At 36.6% G+C, this 24,237-nt stretch overlaps 1 protein-coding gene across 2 annotated transcripts in view; it reads right to left on the bottom strand.

The window, feature by feature from the left end:
• CTNNA3 (catenin alpha 3) overlaps positions 1-24,237 on the bottom strand; it is a 1,717,381-nt gene that overhangs the window by 1,661,673 nt on the left and 31,471 nt on the right. For both annotated transcript variants that reach the window (XM_049646151.1, XM_049646149.1), the window contains exon 2: positions 15,106-15,209. In XM_049646151.1, coding sequence (XP_049502108.1) covers positions 15,106-15,204 — 99 coding nt within the window. In that variant the 5' untranslated portion in view covers positions 15,205-15,209. The remainder of the gene's footprint in view (positions 1-15,105; positions 15,210-24,237) is intronic.

Genomic DNA, 24,237 nt, shown 5'->3' on the forward strand with positions numbered 1-24,237 from the left:
ATAAATAAATAAACTTTAAAAAATGTTAAAAGAAAAAACTCATCTGAAAAATCACAAACCACATTTGTTAAGCCTTAGTTTATACAGCATTGTACTGTACATGCTATAAATATCCAAATTTCCAGCTATATCAAGGTTAAATAACTTTTCCAAAGATAAAAATTATTTCTAGATTATAACAAACTGTGTCCTGGTTCCAAACATCCTAAAGAGAATCCCTAGCTCTTGAAAATCTCATTTCTCAGGTCATGGTTTCTAGTGCCCCAAAGCCATTTCTGGGTATCATAGAATCCCTTGACATAGACTGACCACAGGCTTAGTCAGGGTGTGGAAGAGGCAGATCCTCCTCAAAAAAAAAAAAAAAAAAAATGTGCAGGTCTCTCACAACAGGACAATCACCCCTGGGCAGCCCCTTCAGAACAGAACAACAATCAGAGTTCAGAAATTCCTGGTGACCTCACCACTCTGCCCCAGCATAAGGATGTATATAAGGATGTATATAAGGATGCCCCAGCATAAGGATGTAAGGTAGTGGTTTCCAACTCTGCCTACACAACGTTGCAATTTAAAAGTTAAAATTTACAGTCTCCACCACCACCTTCTCAAACTTGAATGTGATACAAATCAACTGGGATCTTATTACACCATAGATTCTGATTCAGGGGGTCCAGGGTAGGGCATAAGGGACTTCATTTTTCAGGAGTTTCTAAGTGAGCATGATGCTATAAGTCCATGGACAACACTTCGGAGGCAGCAAGGTCTTACTCCAGTGGCTGTATAATACAATCACCTGGGAGGCTTTATAAAAACACTTTTTTCTAATGTTTATTTTTGAGAGAGAGAGAAAGAGACAGAGCACGCATGGGGGAAGGGGCAGAGAGAGAGGGAGACACAGAATCCAAAGCAGGCTCTAGGCTCTGAGCTCTTAGCACAGAGCCCTACGTGGGGCTCAAACCCGAACCGTGAGATCATGACCTTAGTGGGAGTCAGACGCTTAACCGACTGAGCAACCCAAGCGCCCCAAGGGAAGCTTTTTAAAAATACTGTTAACAGGGTCCTACTCAAGATTCTGATTTAATCGGCCTTAGCTGTGGCCTGGGTAGCAGGATGTTTGTAAGTTCCTTACACAATGCCCTCATATAGCTGAAAGTTGAAAAGCCCTGGTGCAGATGATTATAAACGTACATATGATAGGACACCACACCACAATTTCAGACTTGTGCATTATGAATGTCTTTCCTCACAGCAATTCCACCCCAAATAGGGTCCACCAAAAGCAAGGTGCCATGGGTAGTCAAAAAACTTAGAGTCCACCATAACCTAATCCATACATGGATCCATAATGCTATCGAGTAGTGGACTGCTGAGTAAGGGAGAGCTACAGAACATGGATCCAAGACCTCTCAATAACAGTAGTTTTCCTAGAGCCGCTGCTAACAGTCCTACTGGGACCTAGGAGAGCTAACTGAGCACATTACAGAGAGTTGATAAGGAGGTTACCCTCAGGAATTCCTTATAAATTTATCCCAGATGAGCACCACCGAAATCCATTAAAAAGACAGGGAATGAGCCCTATACTAGAGCAAGCCTTGGGCCAAGAGGCAGAATCAGGTTCACTACTGGCTGATATAAAGGCCAGCATAGCATTTCTCACATTGTAATTACCTGGCAGCTTTTAAAATTACTTCTTGGTCCTACTCCCAAAGATTCTGATTTCATTGGTTTCCTGTGTGGCCTGGACATCAGGATTTTTTAAAGCTCCCCAGATAATTTTAATGTGCAGCCAGGATTGAAAACCACTGGACTAACAGGATGTCAAAGCAAATAGGAATTTTCTCAACTGCCTAGTTAGCACTCTTCTCCCAAGTGAGGCTTTTGTATCTCTCACAGGGCTTGGCCACAAATCACTCCATCATAATTTATGTCACAGGAACTCCCAACTGTGTATGGGATATTGCCCATTTCTTACCCTTCTTTAATCAGTAAATATAGATTATCTCTATGAGAAAATTGTCAGTGTAGAGCAGGGGCCTGCAAATTAGGCATCCAGGGCAAAATCTAGTCACTTGCCTATTTTGTAAATAAAGTTTTATTGGAACACAGCCATATTTTATTATAAACATCCATTTGCTTACGTATTGTCTATGGCTGCTTTCAAATTACAATGGCAAAGTAATTGCAATAGAGACCCTATGACTGTCAAAGCTGAACTATTCACTCTCTGGACCTGTACAGAAAAAGTTTGCATGGAGTTGTCAAGCTATAGATGCTGGGTGTTCTGAAATAGTCCAGGAATGTCTGTGAAGGGTAGAATCACACTTAAAGCAGTGAAAATGATGACATCTTGGGAGATATGGACTCCTATACCTTCAACCAGCTGAACCAGAATTTCTCCCATCAATCTAGCATTTTCCACTAAAAAGGCAGATGGATATGGGCTTATCAGTCTATGTCACCTGGCTGCCTATGGAACCCATTTATAAGAAAAAGACCTTATTCCACAACTAAGTTAGAAGTGGATACCTGTGAGATCAGTCTGAATGTGCAGAGGAAAAGATGAGCTGTGATTAAAAGATAAAGTAACAACAGAAGTGGAATGGACTGGGGTGGTCAGAGAAACAAGAACAACATGGCAGCAACACTAGAGTAAGTGGAAAGAAAATCAGAGCCTGACAGAATAAAAGGTCTAGGAAGCAAGTGAGTAGAGGTGAAAATATGCTGAGACTGACATCTGCTCACAGCTAATATCAGAGCTACCAAATTCTGGTGGTGGGAGCAATCCTTATATATTCAGCCATGCACAATTCCTCATGCTATTTTAATCAATTAGCTATTAGTTTTTCTTATCCTTATTTTAATTTAAAATTTTTTAATGTTTATTTATTTTAGAGAGAGAGACAGAGTGTGAGTTGGGGAGGTGCAGAAAGAGAGGGAGACACAGAATCCAAAGCAGGCTCCAAGCTCTGAGCTGTCAGCACAAAGCCCAATGCAGGGCTCAAACCCACAGCCTGATGTGGGGCTGACCCAAGCCAAAGTCAGACACTTAACTGACTGAGCCACCCAGGTGCCCCATCCTTATTTTAATTTAAAGAGTGGCTTCCTACTCTGGAAAACAGTGTGGAGGTTCCTCAGAAAATTAAAAATAGACCTACCCTATGACCCAGCAATAGCACTGCTAGGAATTTACCCAAGGGATACAGGAGTACTGATGCATAGGGGCACTTGTACCCCAATGTTTATAGCAGCACTCTCAACAATAGCCAAATTATGGAAAGAACCTAAATGTCCATCAACTGATGAATGGATAAAGAAATTGTGGTTTATATACACAATGGGGTACTACATGGCAATGGGAAAGAATGAAATATGGCCTTTTGTAGCAACGTGGATGGAATTGGAGAGTGTTATGCTAAGTGAAATAAGTCATACAGAGAAAGACAGATACCATATGTTTTCACTTCTATGTGGATCCTGAGAAACTTAACAGAAACCCATGGGGGAGGGGAAGGAAAAAAAAAAGAGGTTAGAGTGGGAGAGAGCCAAAGCATAAGAGACTGTTAAAAACTGAGAACAAACTGAGGGTTGATGGGGGGTGGGAGGGAGGGGAGGGTGGGTGATGGGTATTGAGGAGGGCACCTTTTGGGATGAGCACTGGGTGTTGTATGGAAACCAATTTGACAATAAACTTTATATATTGAAAAAAAATAAAAATAAAGAGTAGCTTCCTTTTTCTCAACTATAGAAATACCATAGAGATAACATCTTTATACTTACTAAGCCTTGAACCTGTAAGTGTTTAAAAGACATTCATTAACGAACTTCTAAGATAACTTGTTGAAGTTAGAGTCAAAACCCCAATATTTGCATATAAAGTAATCTACAAGAACACTATATGCATGCAGACCTGTCTTTAAGATTTCCTTGGAATCTTCAAGATTAATTCTGACATAAATTCTATTGATAGAATAATCAGCAAAGCTACCAAAAAGAAGCTTGGTGATAAAACCAAGGAAACCTAAGCAAAAAGCATCACACTCATTCAAAATGACGTACTGAAATGACAGAAAACCACCACAAACAAATGGAACTTGAATTCTTTTCTGAAAGAATCAAAGGAAATTATATTCTAGGAGGCTAAGAAGCCAAAGCATGTCTTCTCCCAGCTACATAGAAATCAATCAGATCGGTCTATAGAATAGTAAGAAAAGAACCCTTTGGATATCTAAACATCTAATTGCTTTTTTTTTTCTTTTCTTTCTCTTGGCTGAAGGAGAAGAGAAAGAAATTCTGTTGATAGTAGGGTGTGGCACAGGGGTTCTGCACAGAAGCCAGGAAAGAAAGAAAAACATGGTACTTGGAAGAGTAAGAATTCACCATCCAGGCACTTGGATTGGGATTTACACTAACAAGGAGAGGGGAGAGATTGGAGAAGAAGCTGAAAGGAGTTTTTTCATAATGAATTTTGTGTGGCTTTAGGTCACAAAAATTGCTTCACTGGGGCCCATGTGACAGCATACTTGGGAAGAGAGGCATTCTCCCCTCTCCTGTAGGAGCCCAGTGCCATTCTGCCACCTTGAGAACTGGCAGCTTTGGAGGAATTGGGACATGGCTACCTTGGCACGTCATTCCCAGACTCACAATGGGCATCACTGACAGTGAATCATCAACAAGACAAAGCTAAACGAAATGGGAAAACACAGCAGACAGTTTTGGAAGCAAAAGTGAGTCATACCTCAGAGACTCCAAATTTTAGAGATGAGAAGAAAAACAAAGGAGAGACTTTGCAGGAAAATGTCCATCCTAACACAGGTAATGAGGAAAATTATAGGAACCCTGGATTGCTGCTACTAATGGAACTTCTTTTGAACTTGCAGACACTTCTTTTGAACTTTTCAGAACTTTCAGATGAGGAGGTAGGAAGCCAGGGAATCAGATCACATAAGGAAGAAAAATATCTGGCCTATATGCCCAATGCTCAAGGGAACTGGAAACAGGCCCCACAGAGGCTAGAGTATAATTCTGAGACTAGAATGTGGTTTGGAAACTGGAAGAATACATTAAAACACTGGTAAATAGGTATTTTCACTGTCCCTCAATAGCAGGAGTTTGTGGATCTGAATTTGAAAACTGCTCCACTAGAACTCTCCTCCCTGTCTCTACTTCTTTCTTTAGTTTTGTACATGATGGAACTGTTTAACCCCAGATACTAACTGCTTAACTCTCACTATGTAGTCAATTCCCCAAAAAGAGGATGGTGATATAACCTATTCACCATCTTCTCCCAAAGGCAAAGCTCGCATGCCAGATTGCCTCATAGGCTTCTTGCCAACAAGTAACTGTCAATAAGTCAGCTGCCCACCAAAAAAGGAACCTCTAAGAAGAATGCAATTTGGAAGATAATAGTTACTGGAGATTTTCACAATATTCCCATTCTCCTGAGCACAGGATAGGATCATACATCCAGTATCCACAATGACCACATTACTTGCTTTGACAAAAGCAATATGAGTGAAACTGACATATATCACACCTGGGTGGACATTTTAGGAGACTTTGCGTGATTCATCATGTTCTCTTTCCCTGTTACAATACTGGAAGTAAATACAGATATGAAGCCGGGTCTCTGGGTGCTGGTACTAAGTAGAGACATCCTGCTAACTTACAATGGACATGTAGCGTAAGCACAAAATGAACTTTTATTAAGCCTCAGAAATATGGGATTTGGCTCATCACAGCAAAATCTAGCTTATGCTGACCAATAAAAGAGTTGGAAGATATTCTTAAATTAGACCCAATGAATATTATTGAGTATATGAAACCATCCCCAAGGGACTTCCAGAAATAGATGGAGACACTATGCAAGTAGAAGCCAAGGAAAGGCCAAGAGAAGGTCCTACAAGAGTTAGGAATGAGAGCCAGAGAAATAATGTTTATTACTATTGATTTAACTCTGTATTTACCTCTTGAAACATAGGATATATACACATCATAAAATATACTTGAACCTTTACCCCAAAAAAACTTTGTACAAGATAACACGTTATACAAAGTTTGCTAATGTTTTTATCTTAAAAGATTTTGAGTAAGTCAGTTCTTTAAGTTCGCTTTCAACATGAATCTGACACATAGCAAATTATATTTTGTGGCAAATAAGATTATAGACAGTTCCATTATGTAATGACTGTAGCATGATCTAGCAACTCTTATCTCCTTCAAAGAGTATACGACATACAGATGTAAATTCTTTTAATCGCAATTGTGCATAAATAGACTTTCTGCACTGCACTGCCTAATTTGGATCTTGAAAGTGATAAAGTGCAGATGCCTACAGTTGCAATCATAAAAATGTAATTCCTGAGAAAAAAATTATTTCTGATACATTTGAGGAATTTATTACAGAGGGATGCAACTGTTTAAGTTATAACACAGAAAAAATGAAAGCAACTGATTGAAATATATCCCAGACAGAACATCCCTGTAAAATGACCTAGTAATTTACCTGTACCCAAGAGAAAAAAAAATAGATTAAAGATAAATCAAGTTTGGTGGGGAACACTCTGATAACTATAAAAAGAGCAGAATAAAGATTTATGAATAAATGAATAGAAGCCAGAGTGACATAATAGTATCTATGACCAATTACTCCAAAAATTAAAATGTGATTTTGACTTTGAGTTATATACAGAGCTGGCAAGTAATTTCTGTGAAACCTTGAAAGCAAAGGAATATAACATTAAGATAAATAATGAGTAAAAGTGAGGATTTTTTAATGGGGTTACTACATTGATAACTTTATCTGGTGGCACTATGAGCTTAAAGATCATGAACTTCTTTTGGAATGTTTTCCAGTATAACCAGAGACAATATTACATACTTAAACCAAGTAAGTATTTCAAATTAAATACTCGTTGAAAAAAAAGTCAATACTACCCAAGGCAATCTACATATTCAATGCAATCCCTATCAAAATAACACCAACATTCTTCACAGAACTAGAACAAACAATCCAAAAATTTGTATGGAACCAGAAAAGATCCCAAATAGCCAAAGCAATTCTGAAAAAGAAAACAAAAGTTGGAGGCATCACAATTCCAGACTTCAAGATGTATTACAAAGCTGTAATCATCAAGACAGTATGGTACTGACACAAAAACAGACACTTAGATCAATGGAACAGAATAGAGAACCCAGAAATGGACCCATAAACATATGGCCATCTAATCTTCGACAAAGCAGGAAAGAGTATCAAATGGAATAAAGACAGTCTCTTCAGCAAATGGGAAAACTGGACAGCAACATGCAGAAAAATGAGCCTGGACCACTTTCTTACACCATACACAAAAATAAACTCCATACACAAAAATAAACTCAAATGGATTAAAGATCTAAATGTAAGGCAGGAAGCCATCAAAACCCTCAAGGAGAAAGCAGGCAAAACCCTCTCTGACCTTAGCCACAGCAACTTCTTACTTAACGTGTCTCCGGAGGCAAGGGAAATAAAGGCAAAAACAAACTACTGGGACCTCATCAAGATAAAAAGCTTCTGGACAACGAGAGAAATAATCAGCAAAACTAAAAGGCAATCAATGGAATGAAAGAAGATATTTGCAAATGGCATATCAGACAAAGGGCTAGTATCCAAAATCTATAAGGAACTTATCAAACTCAACACCCAAAAAACAAATAATGCAATGAAGAAATGGGCAAAAGACATGAATAGACACTTCTCCAAAGAAGACATCTAGATGGCTAACAGACACATGAAAAAAAATGCTCAACATCACTCATCATCAGGGAAATACAAATAAAAACCACAATGAGATATCACCTCACACCTGTTAAAATGGCTAAAATTAACAACTCAGGCAACGACAGATGTTGGCAAGGATGCGGAGAAAGAAGAACCCTTTTTCACTGCTGGTGGGAATGCAAACTGGTGCAGCCACTCTGGAAAACAGTACGGAGGTTCCTCAAAAAATTAAAAATAGAACTACCCTATCACCCAGCAATTGCACTACTAGGTATTTATCCAAAGGATGCCAGGTGTGCTGTTTTGAAGGGGCACAATGCACCCCAGTGGTTATAGCAGCACTATCAATAGCCCAAGTAGGGAAAGAGCCCAAATATCCATCAACAGATGAATGGATAAAGAAGATGTGATATATATAAATATATATATTATAGATAAATATAGATATCTATATCAATATAGATATATCTATATATAAATATCTATAGATATCTACATCCATTTATCAGCAATCAAAAATAATGAAATCTTGTCATTTGCAACAACATAGATGGAACTACAGTGTTTATGCTAAGCAAAATTAGAGAAAGACAAATACCATATGACTTCACTCATATGTGGAATTTAAGATACAAACCAGATGACGATAAGGTGAAGGGAAGCAAAAATAATATAAAAACAGGGAGGGGGACAAAACATAAGAGACTCTTAAATACAGAGAACAAACAGGGTTGCCAGAGGGTTTTGGGGGTGGATGGGCTAAATGGGCAAGGGGCATTAAGAAAGACACTTGTTGGGATGAGCACTGGTATTATATGTAGTGGATGAATCACTGGAATCTAGTCCTGAAATCATTATTGCACTATATGCTAACTTGGATGTAAATTTTAAAAATATAAAATAATAAAAATAAATAAAATAATAAAATAAAATAGAAAAAATAGAAAAAAAATGCAATGAGATATTCAGTATGATGCTATTCTAGAAAAATGCACCTAAAATACAATTTAAGGAAAATTTTTACTTGTATTGATAGGTAATACATGATCAAAGTGACAGATACAAGAACTCTGTGCATCAACAAAAGGTCGGTTATATTAATAATTCTTTGAGTTAGAAATGCGCTGGTTTTTGATAAGAATAATTCCATTAAAATGAAAATCAAGAGTATGTCCAAATCATTTGCTGCACTAGAATTCTCCTTTATGAGATAATTTCTAAACATAGTAAATATTCTATAAATTATTAATACTTTGATTTGAATCTTGCTAAGATCTAGAAACTTTTTTCTAACTGGGATATTAGTGAACTAGTATACCAACTGCCTTTAAGAAATCAAGAAACTTGTTCAAAAACATTCACAACAATCTTAAGGACCATAAAATTAGCAACTACACTTACATATAACTGAGAACTATCTAGCATACAATAAATACTAATTATTCTTTCCCTGACACATTTACTTGTAGATCATGAAGAAGTATGAATCCAAGCACCATATTTAAACCCCTGTGAAGTAATAAGCATGACCACACTTTTTAAAAGAGTTAAATTTCTTTCCAATCAAATACACTTATTACAGGTCATTTTACCCTTTTAATTTTCTACATGGACTCATCAAGTGTTTATAGATTATTATAATAGTTTTTAAACATGCCAGGAAATACACATAAACTGTGAACAGCATACTCTTCAATGTGAATTTATTTAAAATATTCCCTATTGACTGCCTTATCAATGTACTTGACTAAACCAAACTATTTATTGGTTTCAGTTAGAACATAAAAAGTAGTTTCTTCATAATGATACTATCTCTATTCATAAACAATATGTCAGCAGCCTTTGTGACTAGCAAGTCTTAAGTGACCAACTCTAATGTTCTACTCTTACAGGACAAATAAAGGTTATGTGGTTGCATTACTGCACTAGCCTTTATCACTAAATGAAGGCCATTACCCTATTCACATCTAGTAATTGCAGAGGAACAAAATCTTAAATGACTTGTGAGAACTCATTTTATAACTTTCAAAAACCATAACAATTCTCATTACTTGCTCACTTTTACATTTAGTAACTAATCCTAGGGAGACAATTTGAACTGATGACAAAAATTTATATACAAAGATGTTCAACACAACATTATTCATAACAGTAAAAAAGCAAAAACCACCTGAATGTCCCAAAATGGGAGGCTGCTTTATTTTTTTTTATGAAATTTATTGTCAAATTGGTTTCCATACAATACCCAGTGCTCATTCCAACAGGTGCCCTCCTCAATGACCATCACCCACTTTCCCCTCCCTCCCACCCCCCATCAGCCCTCAGTTTGTTCTCAGTTTTTAAGAGTCTCTTATGGTTTCGCTCCCTCCCTTTTTTTTTTTCCTTCCCTTCCCCCATGGTCTCCTGTTAAGTTTCTCAGTATCCACATAAGAGTGAAAACATGGTATCTGTCTTTCTCTGTATGACTTATTTCACTTAGCATAACACTCTCCAGTTCCATCCACGTTGCTACAAAGGGCCATATTTCATTCTTTTCTCATTGCCACGTAGTACTCCATTGTGTATATAAACCACAATTTCTTTATCCATTCATCAGTTGATGGACATTTAGGCTCCTCCCATAATTTGGCTATTGTTGAAAGTGCTGCTATAAACATTGGGGTACAAGTGCCCCTATGCATCAGTACTCCTGTATCCCTTGGGTAAACTCCTAGCAAGGCTATTGCCTGGGTCACACGGTAGATCTATTTTTAATTTTTTGAGGAACCTCCACACTGTTTTCCAGTGTGGCTGCACCAGTTTGCATTCCCACCAACAGTGCAAGAGGGTTCCCGTTTCTCCACATCCTCTCCAGCATCTATAGTCTCCTGATTTGTTCATTTTGGCCACTCTGACTGGCGTGAGGTGATATCTGAGTGTGGTTTTGATTTGTATTTCCCTGATGAGGAGTGACATTGAGTATCTTTTCATGTGCCTGTTGGCCATCTGGATGTCTTCTTTAGAGAAGTGTTTATTCATGTCTTCTGCCCATTTCTTCACTGGATTGTTTGTTTTTCAGGTGTGGAGTTTGGCTGAGTCCTTTATAGATTTTGGATACTAGCCCTTTGTTTGATATGTCATTTGCAAATATCTTTTCCCATTCCATTGGTTGCCTTTTAGTTTTGTTGATTGTTTCTTTTGCAGTGCAGAAGCTTTTTATCTTCATGAGGTCCCAATAGTTCATTTCTGCTTTTAATTCCCTTGTCTTTGGAGATGTGTCAAGTAAGAAATTGCTGCGGCTGAGTCAGGGAGGTTTTTTCCAAGCTTTCTCCTCTAGGGTTTTGATGGGTTTGATGGTCTCACATTCAGGTCCTTTATCCATTTTGAGTTTATTTTTGTGAGTGGTGTAAGAAAGTGAGGCTGCTTTAAAAAACTATGGTGCAGGGGTGCCTGGGTGGCTCAGTCAGTTGAGTGTCTGACTCTTGATCTTGACTCAGGTCACAATCTCACAGTTCATGAGTTCAAGCTCCACATCAGGCTCCACACTGGAAGTGCGAGGCCCACTTGGAACTCACTCTCTCCCTTTTTCTTCCCCTCCCCAGCTCATGCTCTAGCACTCTCTCTCAAAATAAATAAATAAACTTAAAGAAAACTATGGTGCAGCAATATAATTAAACCACAATTTTATGAAATCATGCTTACAAAGAATGGGGAAATTATCAAAATATCACTTTAAATAGGAAAGTGAAATAAAACCTTACATATACAGTATTATTTCCACCTTGTTTACATATATTCTTCATATATATGAGATATAAATTATATATAACATATATGTTCTTTAATGTTATAAAACTCTAAGAATAATAAAAATCCATAATTTTAGTATATTGCAAGTAAATACAGCAAAACATTGTTTACCTCTTGGTTGTAATAATTGAGTGATTTTTATTCTCATATTTTTGGTTTTGGTTTTGATTTATTTTGTTTTGCTTTTCTACTTTTTTCAGTGAACTTTACCAGAAAAACAATAAATAAGCTTTTTTGTTTCTTTTTAACATGAGAGAATTCAGTAGGTGGCTAAAATAGGGATTCTAATGAAGTCTACATAGTCATCAAGTATCAATTTCACACCAGGTATCAGTGCTGTTAAGAATGCCAACGTTCATGATTAAGTTTTCATCAGTAAAGCATATGTTTTGTGTTTCCAGTAGCAGATATCTTCTATGGGTGTGCTAAGTAAAATCATGCAGTCTATTCTGAGTTACTCCCCTCCTCACCATCTATCCCACAAAGAAGAAAAGCAGAACATTTTTAAAGTATCAGAGGTGGGGTGCCTGAGTGGCTCAGGCATTTAAGCATCAGGCTCATGTTTTTGACTCAGGTCATGATGTCACAGTTTGTGAGATCAAGCCCCACGTCCAGCTCTATGCTGACAGCATGGAGCCCACTTGGGATTCTCTCTCCCTCTCTCTCTCTGCCTCTCCCCTGCTCACTCTGTCTCTCTCCCTCTCTCTCTCTCTTCAAATAATAAATAAAGTATCAGAGGTAAAATCAATGCAGTTTCTCACTCAAGTAACCTTTGAGTGCTTCAAAGCCCTAAAAAAGGGATGATTTAACAATCCCATTTACAATTACACCAAAAAAGAAAAAAATACTTAGGAATGAACTTAAACAAGGAGGTGAAAGACCACTACTCCAAAAATTAGAAAACACTGATGAAAGAAATTCAAGATGACCCAAACAAATGGAAAGATATTCCATGCTCATGGACTGAATGATTCAATATTGTTAAAATGCCAATACTACCTAAAATAATGTTCAGACTTAATGTAATGGCTATCAAAACCCAACATGTTTCACAGAAGTAGAATAATCCTAAAATTTGTATAGAACCACAAAAGACCCCAAAGCCCAAGAAATCTTGAAAAAGAACAAAACTAAAGGTATCACAATCCCAGATTTCAAGACACACTACAAAGCTGCAGTAGTCAAAACAGTATGGTTCTGGCACAAAAACAGACACCTAGATCAATTGAACAGAGTAGAGTCCAGTAATAAACCCAAACTTATTCATGGTCAACAATAGGGAAAAGACAGTCTCTTCAACAAATGGTTCTGAGAAAACTTGACAGCTACCTACAAAAGAATGAAAATAAACCACTTTCTTACACCACACACAAAAATAAACTCAAAATGGATGAAAGACCTAAATGTAAAGCCTAAAACCTTAAAATTCCTAAAAAACAAAACAAAACAAAACAAAAAAACAAAAACACCACAGGTAGTAATTTCTTTTACACTGTCTGTAGAAATATTTTCTAGATATGTCTCCTATGCAAAGGAAACAAAAGCAAAATTAAACTGTTGGGACTATACCAAAATAAAAAGCTTTTGCACAGCAAAGGAAAACGTCCACAAAACAAAAAGGCAACCTAGTGAACTGGAGAAGATATTTGCAAATTATATATCCAATAAAGGGTTACTATCTAAAATGCATAAAGAGCAGCGCCTGGGTGGCTCAGTCGGTTAAGTGTCCAACTCTTGCTGTCAGCTCAGGTGATGATCCCACAGTTCGTGAGACCGATCCTTTTGCTGGGCTCTGCACTGACAGCACGGAGCCTGCTTGGGATTTTCTCTCTCCCTCTCTCTCTGCCCCTCTCCCACTCATGGACACACACGATTCCCCCCACAAAATAAATAAATAAACATTTAAAATATATAAAGAACTTCTATAACCCAACACACACCAAAAAAAAAGCAAGAATCCAATTATAAAATGAGTAGAGGACCTGAAGAGACATTTTTCCAAAGAAGACATATAGATAACAGACACTTGAAAAGATCCTCAACATCACTCATCATCAGGGAAATGCAAATTAAAACTGCAATGAGATATCACCCTACACCTGTCAGAATGGCTAAAATCAAAAACACATAAAACAAGTATTGGAGAGAACATAAAGAAAAAGGGACCCTCATGCATTGTTGGTGGGAACAAAAACTGCAGCAACCACTGTGGAAAACAGTTTGGAGGCTCCTCAAAAAATTAAAAATAGGGTCACCATATAATATAGTAATTCCACTACTGGGTATTTACACAGAAAATATAAGAACAGTAATTCAAAAATATATATACGCACTCCTATGTTTACTGCAGCATTATCTGCAATAGCCAAATTATGGAAACAGCCCAAGTGTCCATCAATGGATGAATGGATAAAGATGTGTTATATACACACTGGAATATTAGTCATCTAAAAAAGAATGAAATCTTGCCATTTTGCAACAACATGAATGGACCTAGAGGGTATAATGCTAAGTGATATACGTCAAGAAAAAAAAAAGAAAATACCATATGATTTCATGTATATGTGAAATTTAAGAAACAAATGAACAAAAAGAAAGAAAGAAAGAAAGAAAGAAAGAAAGAAAGAAAGAAAGAAAGAAAAGAAAAGAAAAGAAAAACAACAGCAACAACAACAACAAAAAAAAATAGGCACTTGAATTCAGAGAACTGGTGTTTGCCAGAGGGGACATAGGGGAATGGGTAAAATAGATGAATAAAATTAGGAGTAAACTTATCATGATGAGTACTGAGAAATGTACAGAATTGTTGAATCATATTGTATACCTGAAACTAATAAAATACTGTATATGAATTATACTTGAATAAAAAAGAAAAAGAGATAATTTGTCTTAGAAGGTATAATGTGTGATAACCCTAAAGAGAAGTTCCCTCACAAATTTTGGGTTAAGGACAAAAATTTAAGTCTATAGCATTGTATAAGTTTTTTCAAGTTCTGCTTTAAGAGCTCCAATAAATAAAATCTGGACTTACATAATAAGTCAGAGAATCATGATGTATATTATGAAAGGATTATTGACTTTATGAAAGACTTTATCACAGAATTTCTTAAATAGTTGCTTTTTGGTACAAATACATACATTTTGGTATTTTAAAAATAATTTCCTACTTGACAAGTGAGCCACTATGTGCCTTGGGACAAGTCATTGAAAGTCTCTAGGCCCAACTTCCTCATCTATATAATAAAGATGGTTTTAACATGCTGCCTACCTCACTCAGTTTTCATGACTATAAAACAAGAGTATTTATATAAAGATACTTTGAAAGCTGTATATACATATTGTTATGGCTGTTGCTTTTAAAAGAGAATCTGGAGGGGGTAACTTTCATAAATTTCTTATTATTACTAAATATATAATTTTTTTTTATTTTAACAGCACTTTAAAGGACAATTTGAGATGACATACTCATTCTATGAAAATCAACTCTTTTCTTGGTTCATGATCTACTTTTCCCATGTTTTTAGATCTTCTTCAGTTACACATTTTTATTCCCATGGTCTTAATACCTGGATTATGAGAGGTTCCAGTAGTTTCTCTACAGTGAATGTTTGGACCTGCAGATCCTGAGGATCAATATTCAGTGTGACTGGTGTTTCAGCTGACATGCTGCCTGTGCACAAAAGCAAAAAAAGACACTTATTAATAAAGAAAAATACTTTCTAAAGGGGAAGCACTAATGAAAACCATAGAGTACATGAGATCTGTATTCAGCACCTCTTCCTGATATCGGCCATAGCTCTCAGATGACCAGGGTGCCAAGTTCACCAACAGAGAAATGAGATATTCCCCATCTGTTCTCGGAGGCCATGTGGTCTAGAATTAGATCTTCCAATGAATCAATCTATGTTAGTATATGTTCATGACTAAAATAATAACCCAGGGTGAGTTTACATTTGACCAGGAGTCTTAAGGAAAAAAGAATGGCCAAATGGTGAGACATATTTTACAGCATGCAAGTGCTTTGACTTCCATGAAATCATAGCACTGAGGCAGCCAGCACTCATATTTTGCTTGTTCTTGCTAATGATGACTCAGATGAGGAGGCAAATAGAACTTTGGAAGACATATGACACATCTCTATTTGGGGAACTGTTTGAGGGTTTGATTGGAAAAGAAAGTTGGGGGCAATTTACTTTCCTATACAGAAAATAAACTAATTTAAATTGGCATGGTTATACATAAAGAGAGAAGAGATTGATACTTGGGCAAGACAAAATAAGAAAAAAATTATAAGCCATCTTTAAGGCATTGACATTAATCTCAGAAATCAGTGAGATTTTTGCATAAGAACACACATATATATCAGAAGACCATAAATGGCATGTATCATAACATATTCAAGTCAACAAATTGGCTATAAAGACTATTACCCAAATCATTAAGCTTACAAATTGGTATCAACTTATTCACAGTCAAGTATTTACTGAAGGTCCACAGAAATAAACAGTAAGAAACATGTATCACCTGTATGTAACTTAGTCTCAAAAAAAAATTATAGTCCACAGAAACATGTGTTACTATCAGCTCAAAAACCTTCCCACTTGGCTCTTACCCATTTTCTTCTATAGTTTCCTGTATTTGCAGGCTAAGAAAATATTAGATTCTGCCCCCAGAAAATATCCAGATATTCCCTATGGCACTCAAGGAAGCTAAAACAAAAATAATTAAGAAGTACAATAGTACTCCCCCCTTATCTACAGTTTTACTTTTTGTGGCTTCAGTTACCCACAGTCAATCATGGTCCAGTCCAGAAACAGATGATCCTCCTTCTGACATATCACCAGAAAATGAATAGAAGCCTAACACTGCGTCACAATGCCTAGGTCATTTAACTCACTTCATCTCATCAAATAGGCTAATTTACCATCTCACAAGAAGATGAAGACTGAGCACAATAAGATATTTTGAGGAAAAGAGATAAACTATATCGCATAACTTTTATTATACTATATTGTCATAATTTTTCTATTTTATTATTGTTATTAATCTCTTACTGTGCCTAAACTTCATCACAAGTACATATATATAGTAAAAAAAAACATAGTATACACAGAGTTTGGTACCATCTAGGATTTCAGGCATCCACTGGGGGTCTTGGAACATATTCCCCATGAATAAAAGGGGACTACTATACATTTAGTTTAGTTTATGATTTTAGATATAAGGGTAGATAATTGTTTTCTTTTTAATTGACAAATGAGCTTTATGATTGGATAATGGAAGTACAGATAACTGAGGGAAGGAAGGAAAGAAGGATGCAAGGAAGGAGGGAAAGAAGGATGGAGGAAGGGAGAAAAGGAGAGAGGCAAATGGGAAGGAGGGAGTGATGGAGGAAGGAAGGGAGGGAAGGAAAGGGGGAGGGAGGAAGGAACAAGTACACATTTTCATGGTGTCTTTCTTATCCAGAATCAATCATTTCAACACTCCTTTAAATCTCAGTGATTTTAGGAGAGAGGAATGTTCTTTTTCCAACACCCTTGCCTCCAACCCCCAGGGTAGGGCCCATGTCCCCCCAACTGCTTCCCCTGATAGTCTATTCCCATTCTCCTCCTAGACCTTTACAACTCCCATTGGCTTACCTCCATAAAATCAGCATCTCCTTGCTCATCAATCTCTCCCACTCTACTGGATCCTTCCCCTAGATCCATAAATGTGTTATTGTATTTATTCCAAAGATAATCATGATCTCCATGTGTATATGTAGGTGAAAAGATCAGTGCTTCTTATCAGCAATGGCCAAACTATGGAGAGAACCCATATGTCTACCAACTGATGAATGGATAAAGAAGAAGTAGTATGTATGTATATATATTTCAGACTGTGTATACACACACACACACACACACACACACACGTACATTTCTTACTGTTTATTTCTGTGGACCTTCAGTAAATACTTGACTGTGAACAAGTTAATACTAATTTGTGGGCTTAGTGATTTGCATAATAGTATTTATGGACAATTTGTTAATTTGAATATGTTATGATATATGCCATTATATATACATAGATATATGTATATAAAATAGAATATTACTCAGCTGTCAAAAAGAATGAAATCTTGCCATTTGCAACAACATGGATGGAGCTAGAATGTATTATGCTAAATGAAATAAGTTAGAGAAAGATAAATACCATATGATTCCACTCATGTGTAATTTAAGAAACAAAACAGATGAACATATGGGAAGGAGGAGGGGAAAAGAGGAGAGAGGGAAACAAACCACAAGAGGCTCTTAACAACAGAGAACAAACTGAGGCTTGATGGAAGAAGGTAGGTAGGAGATGGGCTAAATGGGTGATAGGTATTAAGGAGGGCACTTGTGATGAGCATTGGGTGTTGTGGGTGGGTACTGTGATGAGTGTTGGGTAAATGTAAGTGGGTGTTTGTATGTGGGTGGGTGTTTTGGATATTGTCATAAACACTGGGTACATGATGTACGTGGTGATCACTGAATTCTACTCCTGAAACCAATACTGCACTGTATGTTAACTAAAATTTAAATTTAAAAAAGATCAGTGCTTCACCAAGGCCATTCCACACTGTACACCCGATACACATGCAGACACATACACACGAAACCATCCTATAACTAAAAAATCATCTTCATTAACTCTTGCCTTGATTAACTCTAATTCTTAGATTAATAACATAATTTTTAATAGAAGCAAATACTATAAAAGCTAGAAGAATTACTGCACTTCAGATGCTATGCTACATGATTACACTCCATGATTCTATTACTATAAAAATGGATATTTAAAGTATTCTTGAAAATAATACCAACAGTTGTCCCCAATGACTTAACATAGAAATTTGTACATAGTCAAGATAATGAATTTCAACTCTGCTTATAATCAAATATACTTCTAATTCTTATAATTCTTTTACATGTCTTCAACAAAGTTTGATGTTAAAAACAAAGACAATTAGGCTGGAAGTCTCAAAGGAACCAATTATGACAAATCTAATAATTCCAAAAGCATTTAAGTACAAATTACATTATCCAACATTGACCATACTGCTAAAAACACTAATACATACTAATCACTTTGTGTATAGTACCGAAACATTTTCTAGTCATCAGGAAATTATAAGCAATTTGAAGTGGGAAAACAATTTATGTCTTGAGTGTCCTAGAGTTAGTCTACCCATGTTTTCAAGCAGCTATATAAAACATTACTATTCATCTACAAAAGACTACAGCTGGCCCTTGAAAAACAGGTTTGAACTATGTAGGTTCACTTATATGTGGATTTTTTTCAGTACAGCACTATAAAAGTATTTTCTCTTCCTTATAATTTTCTTAGTAACATCTTTTCTCTGGCTTACTTTATTGTAAGAACAGAATATGTTATATATATACATATAATACAAACATGTGTTAATTGACTGTGTATGTTATTGGTAAGACTTCCCATCAACAGTAGGCTATTTGGGGACAAAGTTATATGCTGAGGGTGCCTGGGTGGCTCAGTCAGTTAAACATCTGACTTTTGGTTTCAGCTCAGGTCATGATCTTATGGTATGTGAGTTCAAGCCCCACGTTGGGCTGCACGCTGACAGTGCAGAGCCTGCTTGGGATTATTTCTCTCCCTCTCTCTGTGCCCTTCCTGTACTCTCACTCTCTTTCTCTCTCAAAATAGATAAACTTAAATTTTTAAAAAAAAAAATACCCTCATTCGGGGCACCTGGGTGACTCAGTCCATTGAGCTTCCAACTTTGGCTCAGGTCATGATCTCACAGTCTGTGAGTTCGAACCCCACATCGGGCTTTGTGCTGACAGCTCAGAGCCTGGAGCCTGCTTCCGATTCTGTGTCTCCCTCTCTCTCTGACCCTCCCCCATTCATGCTCTGTCTCTCTCTGTCTCAAAAATAAATAAACATTACTTTTTTTTTTAAATACCCTCATTTAAAAAAAAAAGTTATACACTGATATTCAGCTGTGCAGGGACACAGAGTGTCAGTGCCCTGAATCCTTGCATTGTTCAAGGATCAACTGTACTATAAAAGTTGAGAATTTTATCTAAAACCCACATATAGACCTTTATGTGATTTAGGCCTTTACTATCGTGTTTCTCTCTCCTTTCCACTGGTTTTATTTCCTTTCTAAAAGTAGAAACACAATCTCTTTTCTCAGCTATTATCTGAAATACAGAAATCATGTTTCAATAAAGGCTCCATCACTATTGTCAAATGGTTTATTTCAAATGCATTTCTAGGACTGAAATGTTTTGTTTTGGTTTGTCTTGGTTTTGGTTTGGGGTTTGGTTTTTTCCCATCATTCCACCTATCATTCTGATTCCCTCTAACAGAGGCAAATCTAAATTGGCAAATAGGATATTCCTATGGTGACCTTTCTGCATGGCCCAGAACCAATACATAGGCAATAAAATATGTCCTTCAGTCTCCATAACCATAGGGTTCCATCAAATGAGTGCTCACAAAAGAGTTCATTTATTACCCCTCTCGTGACAGGTACTATCCCACATATAAAACAATTCAAGATAAATGGCATTGCTTTGTTCTTTTATATCAGGGACAAAAAGTAAAGGAGTGTTGTGAACTCAAATAAGATCTAAGTGGACTTTCACATATCCTTTCACTACAGATTTCACAACTGATTTTCAAAGCTACATTGAGCATCAGAAATTGGAGCAAGGAAAATAAAAAATTAAGAATAAAAATTATCCATATCATATATAATCCTGCTAAAAGAATGCTTCAGCAAAGAGATAAAAGACAAACCTAATTCATCCAAAGTATCTTCTAAAACTGTGATTATGTCTTTAATACACATTAATTAAAGAAAGTTGTTGAGAAGTTCATTTTTTCATGGCAAAATTATAGAATAATAAACCAACAAGTCCTTGAAGAACCTTAGCTACCTATAATTATTCTTCTTTGAATAAATGCTGTTTCTTATAAAAATCTTTTTGATCTTTTGTATCTGTCCTGTTCAATAATCCTGATTGATTGGAGATCAGGGCAATAATAGGCAGAAAACTGCAGAACTTTGCAAATGAAGTCAAAGCAAGGTCAAAGTCTGACAAATTGTTACCAACTTCTTAGAGCAATACCACAATGTGAATCAAAAGAAAAATCCTACCAGGTGGTGGGCATTATAATCTGAGGCATTTGCATTTTATAATCCATAAAATCTTAAAAGTTAGAGAGTACTTCCCAAACAATTCAAGAATAACTCCTACAACATCCTTCATTTCAACAATGTACTGAACTTAGATGAACAGAAACTCTGAGACATTCACTATACTTAGATTCTGGTGATTACTTTTAAAAAGTTCTTCCTTCTGTTGAATTGAAATCTGCCACTTTTTTACTTCTCTCCAAAAGAGACTGTTTTATAAAGTGGAAAGGTAAAGGTTTGTAGACAAAAAGACTAGATGAAACTCCCAGTTTTCAGAATCAAAGGGAGGAAAACAACATGACAGCAGTAATAGATGTCTCCAGGGAGGGTCCTTAAGGTAGAGCAAATGCACCCATATGTGGACCCTTCCCTTCTCCCCACACTGTCTTATCCACATGCCTCAATTCCCTTTATTCCATTTTATTCCCTGCTTGAAATGGAACTTATATCAATTCTAAATTCATTTAGTTTAACAAGCATTTCATTTCTAAATGCAGCTAACTCAGAGGTCATGGAGTGCACATATTCAAGCACACATTAATATGAACTAGCTCATTCCTCTCCATCTAATACCCATATGTGTCACTACTGTAACACACACCACATTGTACTCCAGTCATATCCTGACATAAGAGGAATTTTAGATCAGAGAGATGCAGAGGGAGGTCAGTGGAAAACGACCCATTTACAAAATTTGCCTTGGGGTGGCCATTCCTTCATAAACATTAAAAAGAAAAGTTTCCACATACTTCTCCCCTACTTTAACACATGACCTCCTATCTCCAAATTCTGAAGCTCAGGCTCCTCTTAGTAAAGCTGTAATCCTTCTACATAAATTAACATGTTCTTATGGGATAGCTTGGAAATCTAATCATCTATAATATGGTTCCTACAGAAAAGGCTCTAACACCAAATATTCAATTTTTAAAAATAAACTCTATAACAGTTTGTAAGGTAACAGCTTATTCTCCTTTAAGATTATTAAATTCCATAACAGAGTCATCATACTTATCTAATTAATCTCATTTTGTACTCACTTTTCAGCTAAACTGTTCAATTACTTTTCACAAGATTACTGCAAACCCTAGTCTCCCCATCATATATTTGGACAATTAATTTTTACTTGCCCCTAAATGCAGAGTTTTATTTTGTCCTCCTAACATTTCATCCTGCAGAATCTGGACTTTTGCTCTCACCAGTCAAAAATTGATTATTAGACTATCCAACATGTTAATACTTCCTCCCAGATTTCTATTTATTCCATTAATTGAATATGACTATAGTCTCCAATTAAATCAATGAACAAGTGAGAGCCAGGCATGGAAAATGATTTTGATACCACTAGAAATCTCTTTCCACATATGACAATCAAGTAAAAAACACTGTAGATAGAATTTTGTCAACCAATCATTAATCACTTCTGTGTGAAATAATCCACTTTTTCATCTTGTCAACAAAATATATGAAGATTTTTTTAATGCTTTATTAAAATAAAGACACCTTTACTTTCCTATTTAAGAATTCAATTTAAGGGTGACTGGATGACTCAGTTAAGTGTCTGACTTTGGCTCAGGTCATGATCTCATGGCTTGTGAGTCTAAGCCCTGCACCAGGCTCACTATTGACAGTGCAGAACCCTCTCCAGATCCTCTGTCTCCCTCTCCTTCTGCCCACCCCCCACACTCTCCCTCTCTCAAAAATTAATAAACATGAAAAAAATAATTCAATTTTAAAAATCTAGTTTGACATTACTCACTCTTGGAGAATCCATGCTGAATGCTACTAATTACTGCCATTTATTTACATTTTAATTCTTCAGTTTTCCTACAGTTTGGTGCCTAGATGTCCAGTCTAATTTTAGAGGCTTTTTATCTCTTTTGAAAATAAGGATATTTTGCCATCTACTGCTTTCTGACAGGTCTATTATTTCTTAATGACTCCCAAGTTCTGTGATCACATTAGCAGATCATTTTAGAATTAAGGGATATACTTTTTCAGAATATATATAATTCAACTAATTTGAAACAATTTTATTTATTATTTTGAGATACAGAGACAGAGTGTGAGCAGGGGAGGGGCAGAGAGAGAGGGAGACACAGAATCCAAAGCAGGCTCCAGGCTCTGAGCTGTTAACACAGAGCCCAACATGGGGCTTGAACTCACAGACCACAAGATCATGACCTGAGCTGAAGTCAGACGCTTAACCAATTGAGCCACCTAGGCGCCCCAATTCAACTAATTTAAACTTTTATTTTCATCATCTAGGGTTTCAACTTTTTTTATTAATTAAAAATTTTATTAATACAAGGTTCAAAAACATATATGGTTACAAACAAGTCTCTCTCCCATCCCTGTCCTCCAGCCACCTAATTTCTCAGGCAACTGTTAGGTCCGTTTTCTCAAACAGTTCCAGAGATATCATATGTAATACCAGCATATGAGTATTTACATTTTAATACAAATTCTAACACACCTGCTTTTTCCACTTAATTCAATTCCCCAGTGCTATTGCTTGTTCTACTTTGCCAATGTGACATCATAGTTTATGTGTATTATCTGTTATCTTTTTTTATAAAAGTTTTTTAATGTTTTATTTTATTTTTGAATGAGACAGACAGACAGAACACAAGTGGGGGAGGAGCAGAGAGAGAGGGAGACACAATCTGAAGCAGCTCCTGGCTCTGAGCTGTCAGCACAGAGGCCCATGCAGGGCTCGAACTCACGAAACACAAGATCATGACCTGAGCCTAAGTCAGATGCTTAACCAACTGAGCCACCCAGGCACTCCATCTGTTAATCTCACATCACCAGACTCATGCAGAGAACATATCACTTCCTTATCCTTTTTAGTTCTCTTTCTCTCAGTCTATAACTTTGGAAGTCCCTTTTTGTTTCCTTCAGCATTCCTTCCAACGTAACGCAAATGAGATGTGCATCAGCCTTCCCCACAGTCTTTTCCTAGTTTCAGCCACTCTCTTTTATTTATCATAATATCTCCCTCCTCCCATCTTTGATCCATGTTCTTTTCAAATTTGTGCTCCCTACACAGAAACACTGAGATTTGGGTCCACTGATGTTATTGTTAAATGATCATTTATAAAGACTTAAATATATCAGTCACTACCCTAGATTCTGGTGAAAGAAAAAGTAGTAAAGCTAAGGCCCAGCTAGCCATCCATCTTCTTTCTTCATTTTTAATTCATCAAGTTTCTCTCATGCTCATATACAATCCCTTAAAATCATACGTATCATTAATCTAACTTTCTGAAATTTGCTTCTCTTAAAATCTAGGACACGTGTGTAACTGTGTGTAACAATGTCTTGTTTACAATTGTCACCTCTACAACAAAACAGTCACTCTTTCCCAAACCAGTACCATCCATAGACCAAAACAAGAGCTGCCCCACTCCTGATCCTCATGCTTTGGAAGAGTCCCTGGGACCAAGGTAATATGGCCACCCAGAGCCCACAGCTACCTTTCCTGACATGC

This window comes from Panthera uncia, chromosome D2 (assembly GCF_023721935.1).
Source record: "Panthera uncia isolate 11264 chromosome D2, Puncia_PCG_1.0, whole genome shotgun sequence".
Lineage (NCBI taxonomy): Eukaryota > Metazoa > Chordata > Mammalia > Carnivora > Felidae > Panthera > Panthera uncia.